Raw genomic sequence first — 17,672 nt, 5'->3', positions numbered from 1 at the left:
AAGCAAAGCACCATTGCGGATTCTACAACTGAAGCGGAGTACATTGCTGCACATGAAGCAGCAAAGGAAGCTATATGGCTAAGGAAGTTCATAGGTGAACTTGGTGTAGTCCCCTCCATTAAAGGACCAATAGCCCTGTATTGTGATAATAACGGAGCTATTGCACAGGAAAATGAGCCTAGACACCACCAGGGAGTCAAGCATGTACTTCGTAGATTTCACCTTCTACGAGAATTCGTTGAAAGAAAAGAAGTCGAGATAAACAAGATTGGAACTGATGACAACATATCAGATCCATTGACTAAACCTCTGCCGCAGGCGACGCACAACTCGCACACTGCAGCTATGGGAATCAAGCATATTGGAGAATGGCTTTGATATCCCTGTTTAATGTTTTAAAGTTTTAGAGTTTAAATCTTTGTAAAACATTATTGGTTAATCATTCACAATAAATGAAAAGAATACATTTTTCCATTTAATTTGTGGTTTATTAAATGATGAGTCCCTTAAATTTGACAATATATTCAAGATAGACTGTCAGGACCAGTCCTGTGACTAAGAAATGTCTATCAAGTGAACTTGAATGTCAAAGGTTGAAAATGGTCCCTAGTCGGAGTTTTCTATAAAATTGGACGCATAGAAAACGTTAGACGATTAGAATGCAAGATGACTAGTAGTTCTGTTTCTTGAACTATGTGGACATGGCAATGTCATAATCATTTGCATAGATACTTACTTTGGGAAGACTAGTATCGGACAAGACCTATGAAACTTTACTGTAAGAGATGAAAATCTGTCATAAGTAAATTTCATTAAAATTATTAGACACTAAATCCTCAATACCTGAGTGATTTGAGATTACTTGTTTGAGAACTGGTTGCTTTGACGTTGACCAACCGTCGCACCGTAAAAGGAGGCTATAAAGGCAACGCTCAGGTAATCACCTATCAAACGAAGTCTAATCTCAAGATCGCAAGATTGGGATTGTCCTCCCATAAATCGGGATGAGATGCTTAAAAGTTGTACAAGGCCACTCAGAGAGCTAAAAACTGTGAAATGCATGGCCGTGCTCGGATGAATCATAGGCTATGATTATCTGTTTATTTGATCAGTTGAACTCTGAAACCGAGGAACACCTCTGGACATAATAAGCATGACAACTCTTACCTTATGATCAAGAGCAAGCATCGAGCGACAAAGGAATTAGGAAATGCACACTTGTCCCTAAGGACAAGTGGGAGACTGAAGGAAATAATGCCCTTGGTCCAAGTATGCATTCAATGTTAAGTCTAATAAATGCGGTTCAGTATTAATTAACAAGTTAATAATTCAGTGAGATCAAGTGAGCTGAATGCCTAGCTAGAGGCCGCTTCAGTTCAAGTGGAATTAATGATATTAAATCCACAGCTTACTCTTGACTGAACCCGTAGGGTCACACAAATAGTACGTAAACGTATCAAGTATTTAATGGCATTAAATAATCCATCTATGGATATTCGGAATCGACGGATCTTGGTTTCAGTGGGAGCTGAGATCGTCACAGGCAAGAAATGAATACTCCAGAAACGATGATATTGCCGGAAACGGAAATATGGATCGTATCGGAAATATAAATATTATCCAAGTCGTAGATGTTGCCGGAAACGGAAACATGGTACGTATCGGAAAATATTATCGGAAATGGAAATATTGCCGGAATCGGAAATATTGCCGGAAACGGAAATATTGTCAGAATCGGAAATATTATCGGAATCGGAAAATAATTCCGGAAACGGAAATATTAAATATTTATTCGAAACGGAAATTAATTCCGGAATCGGAAATATTAAATATTGTTCGTATCGGAAATAAATTCCGGAATCGGGAATTTAATCGAAAGCGTATCGTACGAATTAGCATCGGACGAGGCTCGCTAGACGAAGGCCCAGCACGAACCCAGGCCATCGCCCAGCAAGCCACACTCATCACCAACACACGCCAAAGCCTCGACCAGGCCCAGCGCAAGCCAGGCCCAGCCGAAGCCATTGGCGCGCGCGGACAGTAGCATGGGCCGAGCGCTGTGCGCTCAGCGTGGGCCGCAAGGCCTGCGCGGGTGTACGGTGCTCGTGCGATGCTCGTGTGCGAATCCTAAAGCTATCGGGATTCGATAAAAGATTAAATCCTAAACCTATTAGATAAAGTTTATTTAAATAGAGTCCTAGCAGGATTCTAATTAAATAAATTAGTATCCTAATAGGATTCCAATTCCTTTTCCATACCTCTATAAATAAGGGCCTAGGGTCATTATTTATACACAACTTTTCAAGTATTCAAAACTAGGATTTTTAAGTAGAAAATCAGCCATAACTCTTGCCCATTTAGCCGAAAATAAGTAGTACCTTAAGGGCGATTCTAGTTGGTCAATCTTAAGGCGGATCCGGACGTGCTGTGGACTATCTACGGAGGGACGACGCTTGGAGTCCTAAAGACTTGTTCTTGTTCGGTTCGGGCGCAGCTAGGGAAGGCACGCAACAAAGAGTATGCATCTAAACTATGCTAAATGATTATGTGTAAATAATATGTTTTCCTGGCTTTATGGTTTTTCCGCATGATTTATGAATTGTCATATGTATCATAACCTAACAGTATTTTCAGTGCCCAGGCCTGGGCGCCGAAGATTTCGGTGCCCAGGCCTGGGCGCCGAAGATTTCGGCGCCCAGAGCCAGGCGTTGAAAATAGGGTCTGGGCTGTTTTCTTAGTCAGATTCGGATTCCTGAAATCCGTAGTGTTTGAGACTTAATCGAGTCTTTTAGTGCGTATCAATTTCATGACGGAATGCGTCTGGGCCCGTTACGAACTCTAGGCTCGTTAGGATTTTAATTAATACGTAACTCTTATTTCCGAATCATATTAGGAATAGGATTCTCGCAGTTTTCTATCTCATTTAGGATTTATGTTGGAGTGCAACACCTAATTCTGACAGGTTTCTATCTTTTATGACTTGCCACTTTTAACAACTACCCATTACGGTAGTTACTATTTTTAGCAGGTTTCCATAAATAGCAGGTTTCTATAAATAGCAGGTTTCGGGTGAAATGAAAAGGGGAATTGAGATTCGTTATTTTATAGGAGATGCGTTGTCAAGTGGAGATTTACGCTTTCATCATCGAACCTTCCCTTTCGGGAATGGGGACAAAAGTAGGTGTCTACAACACGTTCGTTTTCACTTGGGGCGAAGTTACCATAACTTTAGAGGATGTCTTGGTTTTGGGGGGTTACCCTGTAACAGGGGACTCTGTTTTGAGCAAAATTTCTTCTACTGAATTGCTTGAAATTAAGCATAAATTGGAGATTGTGTACTCGGAACTCAATAACAGGAAGGCTAGGAAGGTTTCTCATTATCAATGGATGGATACTTGGATGAAAACTGGTGGCGAATTCGAGCACGAAGCGTTTTTAACTTTTTGGCTGTCAAGGTATGTCATGCCTGCTAAAGCTGGTGGTGTTATTAACAAGAATGTTTTCCAAATCGCGATACTTTTAGCACGAGGGACTAGAATCTCACTAGCTCTGGCAGTTCTTGCTAGTATTTATAAAGATTTGAGGTTGTTGAAGGAAATGATTGTAAGTTTGAGAGAATTAGGTGGTGAAGATGATGGTAGTGTAAGCGAACTTAGTCTTTCATCACCGTTGCAGTTTTTGCAGGTTTGGGTTTGGGAAAGGTTTACTACATTGAGTCCCAAACCTAATCCTATGACTGATGGGTTACCTAGAATAAAGGCTAGTTGGGTGTCAGTTGCTTCTGAGGTTTGTATTGATTTGGAGTGTTATGCTAGAATTGTAAGGAATAGTAAGTTGGTTGGATTGTGTTGTGTTGAGCAATACCTCCCTCATCGAGTTTCTATGCAGTTTGGGTTCGATCAAGACATCCCTAATGATTTACCTGTCACCCGAAAGATTGCTTGGGACGATTACAATAGGCCTATTGGCAATGTCAAGCTCTACATTCCTTCGAGGCTCTTTGAGTCATATGTTACAACGCGATACTTGAAGTGGTGGAATGATGCTAATTGTCTGAGAAAGAAGAAGAAAACAGATGCATCACTCACTACTAACCTATGTGAAGGTTCCTCAATGCCTCCTGGTTTTAGTCCAAAAGGAAAAAGGGTGGGTGATTGTTCCAAGAGGTCTCGAGGAACTCTCTATCGTCCTGAGATTGTTATCGAGAGCAGTGAATCCGATGGCTCTCCTGATTCTTCTTCCAAAAAATCTTCTGCAGGGGATAATGTTGTTATTCAACAGATAAAATCGGCAAACAAATACACAGGAAACGTTTCTCCAAGGAAACAAGTCATTACTGAAGGTGGAAATGAAAGTAAGGCAAGAATAAGATCTTCTGTCAGAAGGCCAATTAGCATACACAAGAATGAAACTCAAACAACTTTTAATGCCACTCCTGAGTTTGCATGTATGGATATTTTAGATCGAATTGCTGGTCTATAGAGAATCGTAGACATGGTGAAAGCAGAAAAACTCGGTCAGGTCTAGCCTCTAGAGGCATATCCGAATAAGCCTCTACCTCGGTTATCCTTATTTATTTATTTTGCTTGTTAGTACAATGTAAACAAGTAGATGACTTTCCTAGCAGTTTTAGAAGTTATGACTCTTAGAGTCTTAGATCAGTAGATGGAAGGCCTTTCTATATTTTGCTTGTTAGTACTACGTACAATGTAAAGAATTACATGTAGTTACTGACAGTGTTAGAAGGATCTGTAATAGAATTTTAAGTTCATTCAGTTAGATGGAAGGCCTTTCTAGCTGGAGGTCGAACTCGAACCTCTTGAAGACCGAGAAAGGAAACCAAGACATCCCCTGATTTTTATGTTGATTTTTGCGATTGTATGAATATCTTCGACTGAGCCTGTTTTTTTAACTTAATTTCAGTTTCATGACTTATTTCGCATTTCAGTTCAGTTAAGTTCAGTTTAATTCAATTCAATTCAATTCAACTTAATAATAATAATAAATAATAATAATAATAATAAACTACCAAAATCCTCTCGATTTTGGGCGATTAGGGCAGGTGGTTCAGGCTCGCTTGAGTTCCCAACAACAGCCGGCCTGCAGTAAGGGGTCCCCGGCGCGCATAATCAGCGGGAGACGGTGGTGTGCTGGTTCTACGGTGGTGTTCAGCGCTTCTCTGTTTGGTATTTTGGTCCTTGAAGGTTGTTCAGCGTGGTGCTGGTGGTCGCAAGTTTGGTGGTTGTTTAGCGGCATTCTGGTGGTTGTTTAGCGGCATTCAGGTGGGTGTTTAGGTTATTCCGGTGGGGATCGAATCTGCATTTACGGGTGGTGCAGCATGGGTTCAGCAGTTTTGGGTGGTGCAGCGTGGGTTCGTTAGTTTCGTTTGGTGCAGCATGTTTGTTGTGTTGTTGCGGGTGGTCGTTGTTGTTTCAGTGGTGTTTCGGTGTGGTGGTGGTGTTTAGGTGTTGTTCAGGTGGTGTTCAGGTGGTGTTCAGGTGCTGTGCCGGTGGGGTTATTGTCCGACGGTGTTTCTGTTTGCAGAGGTTTTTGCGTGGGTTATTTTCTGCTTCGAAGGTTTTTGCGGTGGGTTTTTGCGTGCAGCATTTGCAGGGTTAGTAGCATTTGCAGGAGCTACTACCATAGTGCATTATCGGTATTCTTTCATCTCATTTCAACGTGGTTTTGGAGTCCGTTTTATGGTTTGAACGTGGGTTATCCGGCAGTCTAACACAACAAGCCCCATGGTACTTTGGTGGTTTATTTTGCTTTGTTACTTCCTTGTTTTCTTGCTGTTGTTGCTTTGATTTGTTGTTGTTTACCATGTTTTTGGGGTTGCCACGGGATACTAATGCCTTCTAATGTGGTGCGTTTTCATTGCCCATTTGTGGGTCTTAATGGATGTCAAGATGGTGGGGGAAATGGGCTTACTAGGAGCTCTTTGATCACTCATCTTCGTGATCGTCATTGTAGTGATGATGCCGCTAAAGCAGTAACACCACACTCTCTTACCAATGACTTGGCTATTTTCACTGAGGCTGAGTTGACCTTCCGTCGTATGGGGATTTGGCTTTGTGGGGATTGTTTTAAGACGCATGCTATTCGTTCTAAATGTCGTCATGGTCCAGGTTCTAATTTTTTGGCCCCGCCTGATAATGGGGATGGTGTTATTCGGTTTGTGCTCTATGGTTTTTCTAAACCGCAACTCAATTCCGATGTACCTAGTCATGTGGATACTACGGTGCAAGAGCTTGATTGTGGTTTTACCGTCACTCTTCTTGACAGATTTCTTTCTACACGTCTTTGCACCGTGAAATCCATCCCTCCTAAATGTCGTTTGGGTTTTCCCGGGTATTGAAAGGTGCGCTTGATAAGGTGATTTGCAAGCCTAACGACATCTCTTGTTGGGATACGCTTCTCGTGTTGCCTCTGTGTATCCTTAGGACCTTTAGTCCGAGGAGTAATCGCGAGTGTTCTTCTGCGGCCAGGCGGCAACGACAGGAAGAGAGCATTGGTAATGCTATTCGTACTTGGAGTGAGTCGGGTGGTAGTATGTTGCTTTTGCGGGAAGCCTTGGCAGCTGGATCCCCTGCTTTGATGGATGTTGATGAGGATCTTGATTTGGCAGAGCGTAATATCAAGCAGTGTCGTAGGAAGATTTGTGATGGTCATTACACTGCTGTAGTCCGTGTTCTTTCCTCTTATGGTGTTGCGCCTTATAATGAGGCCACTCTTGCAGATTTACAGTCCAAACATCCTTCTTCTCCAGCTCCGTCCTTGCCTGATATTCATGTTGATCACCATCATCTCATGGCTACTTCTGTTGTTGTTTTGGACCGGATTAGGAGTTTTCCTCGTGGCACATCTTGTGGGAAGGACGGTTTGCGAGCTTAGCGCCTTATGGATTGTTTGAGTGGTGCAGCTGTGGCTGTTTCAGATGAGTTAGTTGACTCCATTTCTGGGGTGGTTAACCTCTTTTTAGCTGGGAAATGCCCCATGGGTTTGGGAGAGTATGTTGCTAGTGCTCCCCTCACACCTCTTGTCAAGCCCGGTGGTGGGATTCGTCCTATTGCTGTGGGTACTATTTGGCGACGTCTGGTTTCGAAGGTTGGTACTGTTATGGTTGGTCCGTCTTTGGGAAGTTATTTTGATGGTCTTCAATTTGGTGTTGGGGTATCTGCGGGTGGTGAGGCAATTCTTCATGTTGTGAATCGGTTGATTGAGGATCGGGGTTCTGATGTGGGTCTTTCAATGTTGTTGGTGGATTTTCAAAATGCCTGATCGAACGGCCATGTTACGTGAAGTTCGTCTTCGTTGTCCGGGCATTTCGCGTTGGGTTGAATTCTGCTACTCTACTCCAGCAGGGTGATCCCCTTGGTCCTTTGCTTTTTTTCTTTGGTTTTACAACCCCTGGTTTGTAAAATCAGGGATGCTTTTGATGTATGTCTTCAGGCATGGTATTTGGATGACGGCACTATGATTGGTGACACCTTGGGGATTGGGAAGGTTCTGCAGTTGATTATGGAGGAAGGGCCTTGTCTCGGGTTACATCTTAACGTGGAGAAGACTGAGGTTTTCTGGCCTATAGAGGACCCTCGAAGCAGGCTTGTGGGGGTCTTTCCCGCTGATATTGCTCGTCCTTTGCATGGTGTTAAGTTGCTTGGAGGTCCCGCTAGTTCCAATCCAGTTTTTAGTGGTGAGCTCGTGATGCAGAGGGTAACCAAGACCATTGGGCTTATGGATAAGGTTGCTCAGCTTGATGATCCTTGGTGTGAGTTGTTGTTACTTAGGGCATGTACTGGAGTTTCTAAACTCTACTTTGATTTGCGTACTTGTCCTCCTGGTATCTTTGAGGCGGCTCAGCGCACTTTCTATGAGGCTCTTCGTTCTTCCTTGGAGCGTATTGTTACTGCTTCGGGGCCTGGCTTTGGTGATTGGCAGTGGCGTCTTGCCACCTTACCTTTTTCCTTTGGCGGACTTGGTGTCTATTCCGCATGTGATGTTCGTCATTATGCTTTTCTTGCTTCTCGTTTGCAGTCTTCTGATTTGCAGACAAAGCTTCTACGGCATGCTGGTATTGTTGGTCCTGGTCGAGCATTTGAGGATGCGTTGAGTCTATATAATAGAACGGTGGAGTATGACATCCAGAGTAACCCTAGTGAGGTCGCTGCCCCTAAGCTCATGAAAACTGGCAGATATATACTTCACAAAGGTTACTGCATCTGCAGAATCCACCTTCTCTTTATCTTCTCGACAGTTGGGGTTGTGGAAATCGCGGCAGGGAGATCACACCTCTATTTGGCTTCGTGCGGTCCCTATATCAGGTTTGGGACAGACGATGAATGCTAAGGCTTACCGATGTGTGTTGTGTTACCGGCTAGGGGTTCCTTTGTTCTCTGTTACGACACCATGTTCTGCTTGTTCCAGGGTCTTTGCGGGAGACATCTTTGGTGATCATGCGGTGTCATGTGCTGGCATCGTGGGTATTAAACATCGGCATAATGTGGTTCGGGATACCCTTGTTGATGTTTGTTATCGCTCTGGGATTTCGGCGCGGAAAGAGGTTGATGTTGGTCTATTTGGAGGGAACGATGGGGCACTCCGACCAACAGACGTGTTGCTCTACTCTTGGGATCGGGTATGTGACGTGTGTGTTGACTTGATGGGATCATCCCCTTTGACAAATTCTGGGTTGGCTGGATTTGTCCCGGGTCGGGTTATGGCTGATGCGGCTATTCGGAAACGGGTCAAGTACGAAGCACGTTGCAGGGCCATTGGTTATGGCTTTCTTCCGTTCTCTTTCTCTTCTTTGGGGGAGCTGGATAAGGATGTTGTAGCGTTACTGAAGCGGATTCAGAAGTTCTCTAGGACTCAGGACGTTGGGGCTCGTGCTGCTGCTCATATTTTCACCAGGATAGGCTTTGATATAGCTAGAGAAGTGGGGGCCCAGATTGTATCTCGGCTTCCCAATAACTATTTGTAAATTATTTGACTTTGTTAGCATTTGATATAATAAATAATAATAATAATAATAATAATAATAATAATAATAATAATAATAATAATAATAATAATAATAATAATAAACACGTTTTCTCTCTACTAGGGCGATTAGGGAACGATGGTGTTCCTCGTCATCTTCACCGGCGACGTTTAGTGTTACCCGGCGTATCCGGCGGTGGTTCCACGGCGGTTCAGCGGTCCCACAAAGGTAATCGGCGGTTATAGGTGCAGTTCCTAGGCGAATTTTCAGCGGTTTTTGGTGCAGTTTCAAGGAGACATTTTCATTGCAATTCTCAGGCGTATCACAGGGGGTTCAGGCGCAAGTTTAGGTTGTCCATTTCCGGAAACATTGATACCAGATTACGGCGAGTCCGAAGGCATTTCAGGAGTTTGTTGAGCAGTAAATTGCGACTTGGTTGCGGTTTGAAATTGCGATGGTGTTGTGGTTCGACGGCAGTTTTCGGCAGCAATGAGTCTTGGGCATCTTAGGCAACATCTCAGGCGAGTATTCGTGGGGATTCAGGCGGGCTTATACGGCAGTTTCGGGGCAGTTTTTGGTCAGTTTCGGGACGGTTTGAAGCGAGTTTCTTGGGCAGTTTATGATCAGTTTCCGGCGACGTTGTTGTCTTGGTATTGTTGGTCGTGAGTGTTTCTGGCAGTTTGTGTTGGTCGTGAGTGTTTCTGGGCAGGTAGTTGTGGGTTTTGCGGTGATTCTCGGGGTTCAATTGCGGTTCGGGTGCAGTGCCATTCCTTACGGTTAAAGTGCTTTGATATGGCGGCTTCCGTGGAGAAGTTTCATTGCCCTTTTGTGGGTCTTAGCGGGTGCCAGGATGGAGGTGAGCGTGGTTTGGTGAGGAGTTCTCTGATCACTCACTTACGGGATCGTCATTGTTGCACTGGTGTGCGGGATGTAACCCATCATTCCCTTACCACCAATTTGCAAGTTTTTTCTACGGCTGAGGTGACCTTTCGTCGTATGGGAATTTGCCTATGTGGAGATTGTTTCAAGACACATACTCATCGTACTAGGTGTCGACATGGCAGTGGTTGTAGTACTGTTTTTGTGGACCCACCTGATTCTGGGGATGGTATTATTCGTTTTATTCTCTACGGTATTCAAAAACCACAAGCTCCTACTTCCGAGCTGTCTACTTCTGATGCGCCTCGAGAACATCATTTTTCTTTTTATGTTGCTCTTCTAGACACTTTATTGTCTAAGGGGTTGTGTTCTGTGAAATCCATCCCTCTCAAATGTCGTTTGGGTTTTTCGCGAGTTCTTAAAGGGGCGCTTGATAAGGTGATTTGCAGACCAGATGACATCACTTGTTGGGTTCAGCTTCTCGTGTTACCTCTTTGTGTCCTCAAGACTTTTTCTCCGCGAAGTAATCGTGAGTGTTCCTCCGGTGTTAGGCGGCGACGATAGGAAGAGAGTATCACCTCTGCTATTCGTTCTTGGGGTGAGCCTGGTGGTTCTGAGCAACTTGTCATAGACACATTGGATAGCGTGTCTCCCCCTCTATTGGATGTTGACGAAGACCATGATTTGGCGGAGCGTAATATTAAGCTTTGCAAGAGAAAGATTTCTGACGGTCACTACACAGCTGCCGTTAGAGTTCTTTCGCCCTCAGGTCTTGCCCCTTACAATGATGCTACTCTTGCAGATTTGCAAGCAAAACACCCTTCCTTTCCGGCCCCTACCTTACCGGATATCCCTATTGATCATCACCTTACTGCTTCCTCCGTTGTTGTGTTGGAGCAGATTAGGGGCTTCCCGCGTGGTACTTCGTGCGGTAGAGATGGCTTGCGTGCTCAACACCTTTTGGATTGCTTGGGTGGTGTTGCTGTAGCTATTTCTGATGAGTTGGTGGATGCTATTACTCAGGTAGTTAATCTCTTTCTTGCTGGAAAGTGTCCTGCTGAGCTTGGAGGATATATTGCTAGTGCTCCTCTTACGCCACTTATTAAGCCTGGTGGTGGTATGCGACCTATTGCTGTGGGCACTATTTGGAGGCGCCTTGTTTTTAAGGTCGGGGCTGCTTTGATTGGTCCACGTTTAGGAAACTACTTAGGAGGGCTTCAGTTTGGAGTTGGGGTTCCAGCAGGTGGTGAGGCCATTCTCCATGCTGTCAATCGTTTGGTTGAGGATCGTGGGGCCGATGTTGGCCCCTCTATGTTATTGGTGGATTTTCAAGATGTGTTCAATTTAGTTGATCGATCGGCTTTGTTGCATGAGGTTCGGCTACATTGTCCTGCTATTTCGCGTTGGGTTGAATTCTGCTACTCTTCTCCAGCGCGGCTGTATTATGGGGAGCATACCTTGTGGTCTTGTCAAGGTGTGCAGCAAGGGGATCCTCTCGGCCCTTTGCTTTTTTCTCTGGTTCTACATCCATTGGTGTGTCGAATCAGAGACTCTTTTGATCTATCTCTTCAAGCTTGGTACTTGGACGATGGCACTATCGTTGGTGACACTTTGGTGGTTGGAAAGGTCTTGGAGTTGATTTTGGAGGAGGGTCCTCATTTAGGTCTCCATGTTAATGTTGAGAAGACAGAGGTTTTCTGGCCTTAGGAGGACCCACGCAGTCGTCTAGAGGGTGTCTTTCCTCCGGATATTGCTCGTCCTGCGCTTGGTATTAAGTTGCTTGGTGGTCCAGTCAATACGGATTCCTCTTTTTGTAAGGAGTTGGTTTCGCAACGTGTGTCGAAGACTGCTGTGTTGATGGATGTTGTAGCTAAGCTTAATGATCCCCAATGTGAGTTGTTGCTTCTTCGTGCGTGTACTGGAGTTCCTAAACTCTAATTTGCTATGCGCACTTGTCCGCCTCATCTTTTTGAAGCGGCCCAATTATCTTTTGATGTGGCTCTTCGTGCTTCTTTAGAGCGTATCGTGACTGCTTCGGGACCTGGGTTTGGTGATTGGCAATGGCGTCTTGCCACCTTGCCTTTTTCTTATGGAGGATTGGGTGTTTATTCAGCTAGTGATGTTAGGCATTATGCTTTTCTTGCATCCCGTTTGCAGTCTTCTGGTTTGTAGGATTCGCTTCTTCGTCTTTCAGGTGTTGTTGGTCCGGGGCCGGACTTTGATGATGCTCTTGGTATTTTCAATAGGACCGTGGAGACCAACCTTATGAGTAGCCCTAGTGAGATCGCTGCCCCACACTCATGAAGAAATTGGCAGACACATATTTCACGAAGGTTACTGCTAATGCGGAATCCGCCTACTCCTTATCTTCACGTCAAGTTGCCCTATGGAAATCACAGCAGGGGGATCACTCCTCAGCTTGGTTGCGGACAGTCCTGATCTTGGGTTTAGGCCAGACTATGAACAGTAAGACTTATCGTTCGGTTCTTTGCTATCGGTTGGGTATTCTGTTGTTCTCTGATTCGACGTCGTGTTCTGCTTGCTCTCGGGTTATCGATGGGGACATTTATGGGGATCATGCCGTGTCTTGTGCTGGGATTGTGGGTATTAAACATCGACATAATGTTATTCGTGATACCCTTTTGGATATTTGCTATCGGTCGGGGATTTCTGCTCGCAAGAAGGTTGATGTTGGGTTGACTAGTGAGAGTGATGGAGCTCTTCGTCCTGCAGATATATTGCTTTATTCATGGGATGTCAGTCTAGATGTGTGTGTTGATTGACTGGGTCTTCCCCTATGACGCAATCTGGGTTGTCAGGCTTCGTTCCAGGTCGGGTTGTGGCGGTTGCAGCACAGCGGAAGCAGGATAAGTATGTGGCGCGTTGTAGGGCTTTGGGTTACGGCTTCTTTCCTTTTTGCTTCTCTTCTTTAGGGGAATTAGAGAAAGGGGCTGTTTCATTGCTGAAGCGGGTCCAGACGTACTCCAGGGCTCAAGACATTGGGGCACGGGCAGCTGCCCATATTTTCAGCAGGATCGGGTTCGCCATAGCTAGAGGAGTGGGGGCCCAGATTGTATCTCGGCTCCCCTCCAACTTATTGTAGTTCACTTGATCTTTGTAGCTTGTTAAGATTGTAACGTTTTGGTGTTTTCCCATAATAATAATAATAATAATAATAATAATAATAATGCGCCGGTGTCGATCGAGGAGTGTCCCCTCCAACTTCTTGTAGTTTACTTGATCTTTGTAGCTTGTTAAGCTTGTAACGTTTTGGTGGTTTCCCATAATAATAATAATAATAATAATAATAATAATAATAATAATAATAATAATAATAATAATAATAATGTGAAGAAGCAGCATGTTCAGTTGCTGAATTGTGGGCCAATGATGATTGGTTATGAGAAGGGGATTGGGCCATGGTGTTGTGCCTTGAAATGTGAGGAATGAGAGGAGGTGAATGAGAGGAATTATTTTCAGAAATAAGGAATTCATAATCAGTGACATTAGGTGTGAAAGTAGAGGAATTCGGAAATTTTGATTCATCAAAATTCACGTGTCTAGAGATAATGATTTTCCGAGTAGCAATATCAAGGCAACGATAACCACGGTGAGAAGATGGGTACCCAAGAAAAATGCATGGGGTCGACCGCGGACTCAATTTATTTGGTGCGGTGGCCGAGAGATTAGGATAGCAAAGACATCCAAAACACGTAGGTGGTTGTACGTAGGAGCTTTGTTATACAAAAGATGCACGGGTGTAAGGTTATGAAGGAGACGGGTGGGCCGAATATTTAACAAATAGGTGGACATATTGAGGGATTCTACCCAATACGAAGGAGGTAGGGAGGCATGAAACAAAAGCGAGCGAGTGATGTTATTGATTGTCCGGATCATTCGCTCGGCCTTGCCGTTTTGTGGGGAAGTATGAGGACACGAATGTCTCCAAATCATGCCATGGGTTTGTGAAAATGACGTGAAACGCTCATTATCATATTCTCGTCCATTATCACATTGTAAGGCTTTAATGGAAACACCAAACTGAGTCTTAACATAGGTATGAAAGCGCACAAAGGTTGAAAACACATCCGATTTAGACTTTAGAGGAAAAACCCACAAATAATGAGAATAATCATCTAGGAAAAGTACATAGTAACGAAAACCAGTATGACTATTAAGGGGAACTGTGAATAAATCGGTGTGAATAATATCAAAAGGAGCAAAAGTCTTAGTAACCGAAATTGAAAACGGGAGACGACAATGTTTGCCTAATTGACAACCATGACAAACAGTGAGGCTATTCCCCTTATTACAATGAATTAAATCACGACTTCTAAGAAAACTAAGAACTTGATCTCCTGGATGACCAAGACGATTGTGCCAGACTTCAGATGAAAGAGCATCAAAAACTGAAGATTGAGATGGTGTGGTGGAGGAGAGAGGGTAGAGATTTCCAGCACTATTGCACCTCGTCAATATTTTCCCCGTCCGTAGGTCCTTCACAGAAAAACCAAAAGGGTCAAATTCAACAGAGACAAAATTATCGGAAGTGAATTGACGCACGGAAACAAGATTCTTAATGATTGTAGGAGCATAAAGAATATTTTTGAGAGCTAGGGAAGAGAAAGGTTTGGGCAAGACAGTTGTACCGGATCCTCTAACTGGTATTTTAGTGACATCACCAACCATAACATGAGAATTGAAATTACGCCAATTGACCATAGAAGAAGAAATACCTGAACCATTCATTAGGTGGGATGTGGCACCGGTATCCATGTACCAATTCGAGTCCGGAGGTTGCATCGACATAGCATTGAAGAAAGCTGGAAGATCAGTGGGCTGAAACTGATTGCCATTGACCAAGAAAGCCCCATTGGGCTGCTGGACTTTCGGTGCTGGGCCCAGGACTCCTTGTTGTGGGTGTGCACTGTTTCTCCATTGCTGAGAAGGGAATGGGCAAGGTGGACACATCCACTGTTGGGCCCAAAAGTTGGCCCATGGATTCATAAACATAGTTTGTTGGGTTTGTTGTTGCTGTGAACCGCGCCCACCCGAGTTCGAACCTGTGTTCGCTGAACCAGAGCCACGAGAGTCCTTGTGTTTCTTTCCCTTGTAGTTCTTTCCACCACCGGATTTCCCACCACCGCCACGTCCCCCACTGCTGCCACCATTGTGCGACGGTGACGGAGGCACAGGAGAGGAGTTGTGGTGGCTGTTTCCCGAGACCAGTAACGCCGTGGATGCAGCCTCGTCTTCTTTCTCGGTGATGCGACCAAGACGATCAAGATCAAGAGTCAAGCAGGCTTCGTCAAACGATGGCAAGGGATTCGTTTGACGGATGATCGTGCCAATCGTGCGATAATCCGCATCCAGCTTTCCCACCAACTGAAGAACAAGGCGCTCCTCCGAAACCGGGTGGTCGGGGGCGGCGAGTTGATCGGCGACGGCTTTGAGTGCCTGACAATACTCATCAAGAGAGGGATAATTTGACATTTTAATGCTACCAAATTGATTCTCAAGCAATACCACTCGAGTCCCTCTGTTATCATGGAAGATTTTCCGAAGCCGTTTCCAAATATCCAAGGCAGTAGCATTGTCATCCAAGACCTTGAGAAGAAGGTCCTTCGAAATGGTTCCATACAACCATTGAACCACAATGGCGTCCAAGCGTTCCCACAAATCATCCTCCATGTCCTTCGGTTTCTTGACCGTCGGATTGATGTGATCCAAAACCATGTAAACTTTTGCAGTATTACGAAATAGGGTTGCCCAAGGTGTATATTGCACGTTGTCTACATCAAGAACAAGGGGGATCAAGGCTTTGACATTTGTGGCATTGAGAGCCGGGTGATACGCATGGACCATGGTGGTGTGGGGAGGAGACACCACGTCATCATCACCGGCCATTAGAGGGAAGAAGAAGAAGAAGAAAGAGAATGAAGAAGAGAGAAGCAGCGGAATAGGAAGTAGCCTAGGGTTAGGCCTGATACCATGTAATTTGATGAAATCTCCCTTGAGAGGCTATGCGTATATTATTGATATATATATAGTATACAAGGTTACCTAGGGTTTTCACAATACTATATTTACAATACTAATTATGGAATCAATAATATTTACATATTATTGTCTAACAAATAATAATAATAATAATAATAATAATAATAATAATAATAATATTGTTATTATTATTATTAATTATTATTGTTATTATCTTATCTTCTTCTTTGTCTAGGGATCGTCGGGCTTAACCGAGACCGGCTAGACAATATGCGATTGGTAAAGAAGGATCGACTTTTTAGCAAGTGATTACAACCGAAAGCTTCGCTTAAGCTCAAAAGCTCGAAGAGCTTTAGCTTTAAAACAAGCAAGGGCAGAGCTAGCCAGGCCGGAACTCTTGATCTATCAATAAGACGGTGAGAACTAAATCAGCAATTCTAATTGATCAATAAAAATGAATTTCAATGCTATTTTTTGTTATTATTATTATTTATTTTATTTATATTACTTATTATTTATTTTTATATTATTATTATTATTATTATTATTATTATTATTATTATTTATTACTATTAATTACTATAATTTATTATTTTTATTATTAATTACTATAATTATTATTTATTATTTATTATTTGTTTCAATAATATTCTGTTAAGTTAAGTTAAGTTCAGTTCAGTTCATTTCAGCTTTAAAGAACAGGGCCTGAATTTCTTGAAATTAACCTCGTAAACTTTCCCCTAATTTTTTTCCTGATTTTTGCGATTTTCTTCAATACTTCCCCTCTTCGATTCTTCTCCTTCCTTCTTTACTCCTCTTAAATTCTTTACCACCCGTTTTTGCACTCTAACATCTCCAAATTAATCAAACTAAAAACTTATATTATACAACATGCTTAATAATCATCAAGCATAAGTTAGGAAGAAAACTTTTTTTATTCTTTGATACATGATAATCAACAAAGGGAAATCAGCGGTGCCGTTAACTTTGTTGTTAAAAGGTGGTACGTCGATTTTATTAAATTATTTTTAGGTGGTAAAATAAAAGTTTGAGATTTTAAGCTGGTAAAACATAAATTAGTATTTATTTTTTTAGCTGGTAAAACACAAATTTTCCTAATTTCTAACATGTTTTGATTACGTTTATATTATAAAATCATTTTCTTACTTAAATAAAGGAATTACTAGAATATTACCGCCGCCGTGATAACGGTTAAGGCTAGTACCAACATTCACTACTATAAAAATGGGCATAGAGACCCGTCCAAAAAGGCTTAAGAGACCTCCTCTATGGGGTCTCTTTTATAAAGAGACCCCCTCATTAGAGGGGGTCTGTTTGTTAAAAGTTAGAGACCCTTTACGTAAGAAAATGGGTCTCTTATGTAATGTTTATGGGAAATATTTTAGGAGGAAAAGAGACCCGTTATTAGAGATATAGGGTATGTTTGCTAAAAATATTCAGACCCCATATGTAAGATATGGGTCTCTTTGAATTTTTTTTTATTTATTTATTTAAAAATTTAAGACCCCGTATATGAGATATTGGGTCTCTTTGTATTTTTTAATAATTTATTTTCGAATAAATTCAGACCCCATATCTTTGAATTTTTTATTCTTAAACGTAGTGAGCCCATTTTGTACCTAACAGGTCTCTTTTCATTTAATTTTAAAAAAAAACAAAGTCAGTAATAGCTTGTTTCGGCTGCTAAAATAATTTAGCAATAGCATTAAACCTGAAATTCTGCTATAAGAATTCAGGAATTTAGCAGGTATACGAAACTACACCTGCTGCTATAATTATTCAATAACAA

The 17,672-nt window shown here is 42.8% G+C and overlaps 1 protein-coding gene across 1 annotated transcript; it reads left to right on the top strand.

Moving 5' to 3' along the window:
- Positions 1-3,387: 3,387 nt before the first annotated feature.
- On the top strand, positions 3,388-4,482 carry LOC110797972 (uncharacterized). Its single transcript, XM_056842332.1, has one exon. It carries the CDS (start codon positions 3,388-3,390, stop codon positions 4,480-4,482), a length of 1,095 nt encoding a protein of 364 aa, XP_056698310.1.
- The last annotated feature ends 13,190 nt before the right edge of the window (positions 4,483-17,672 follow it).

This window comes from Spinacia oleracea, chromosome 4 (assembly GCF_020520425.1).
Source record: "Spinacia oleracea cultivar Varoflay chromosome 4, BTI_SOV_V1, whole genome shotgun sequence".
Classification (NCBI taxonomy): domain Eukaryota; kingdom Viridiplantae; phylum Streptophyta; class Magnoliopsida; order Caryophyllales; family Amaranthaceae; genus Spinacia; species Spinacia oleracea.
Note: the sequence above shows the minus strand (reverse complement) of the source record. Positions and strands in the feature narration are given on the sequence as shown.

Excerpts from the sequence above, each read along its gene's own strand:
- LOC110797972 (XM_056842332.1), top strand. The coding sequence starts at position 3,388 with ATGGATACTTGGATGAAAACTGGTGGCGAATTCGAGCACGAAGCGTTT.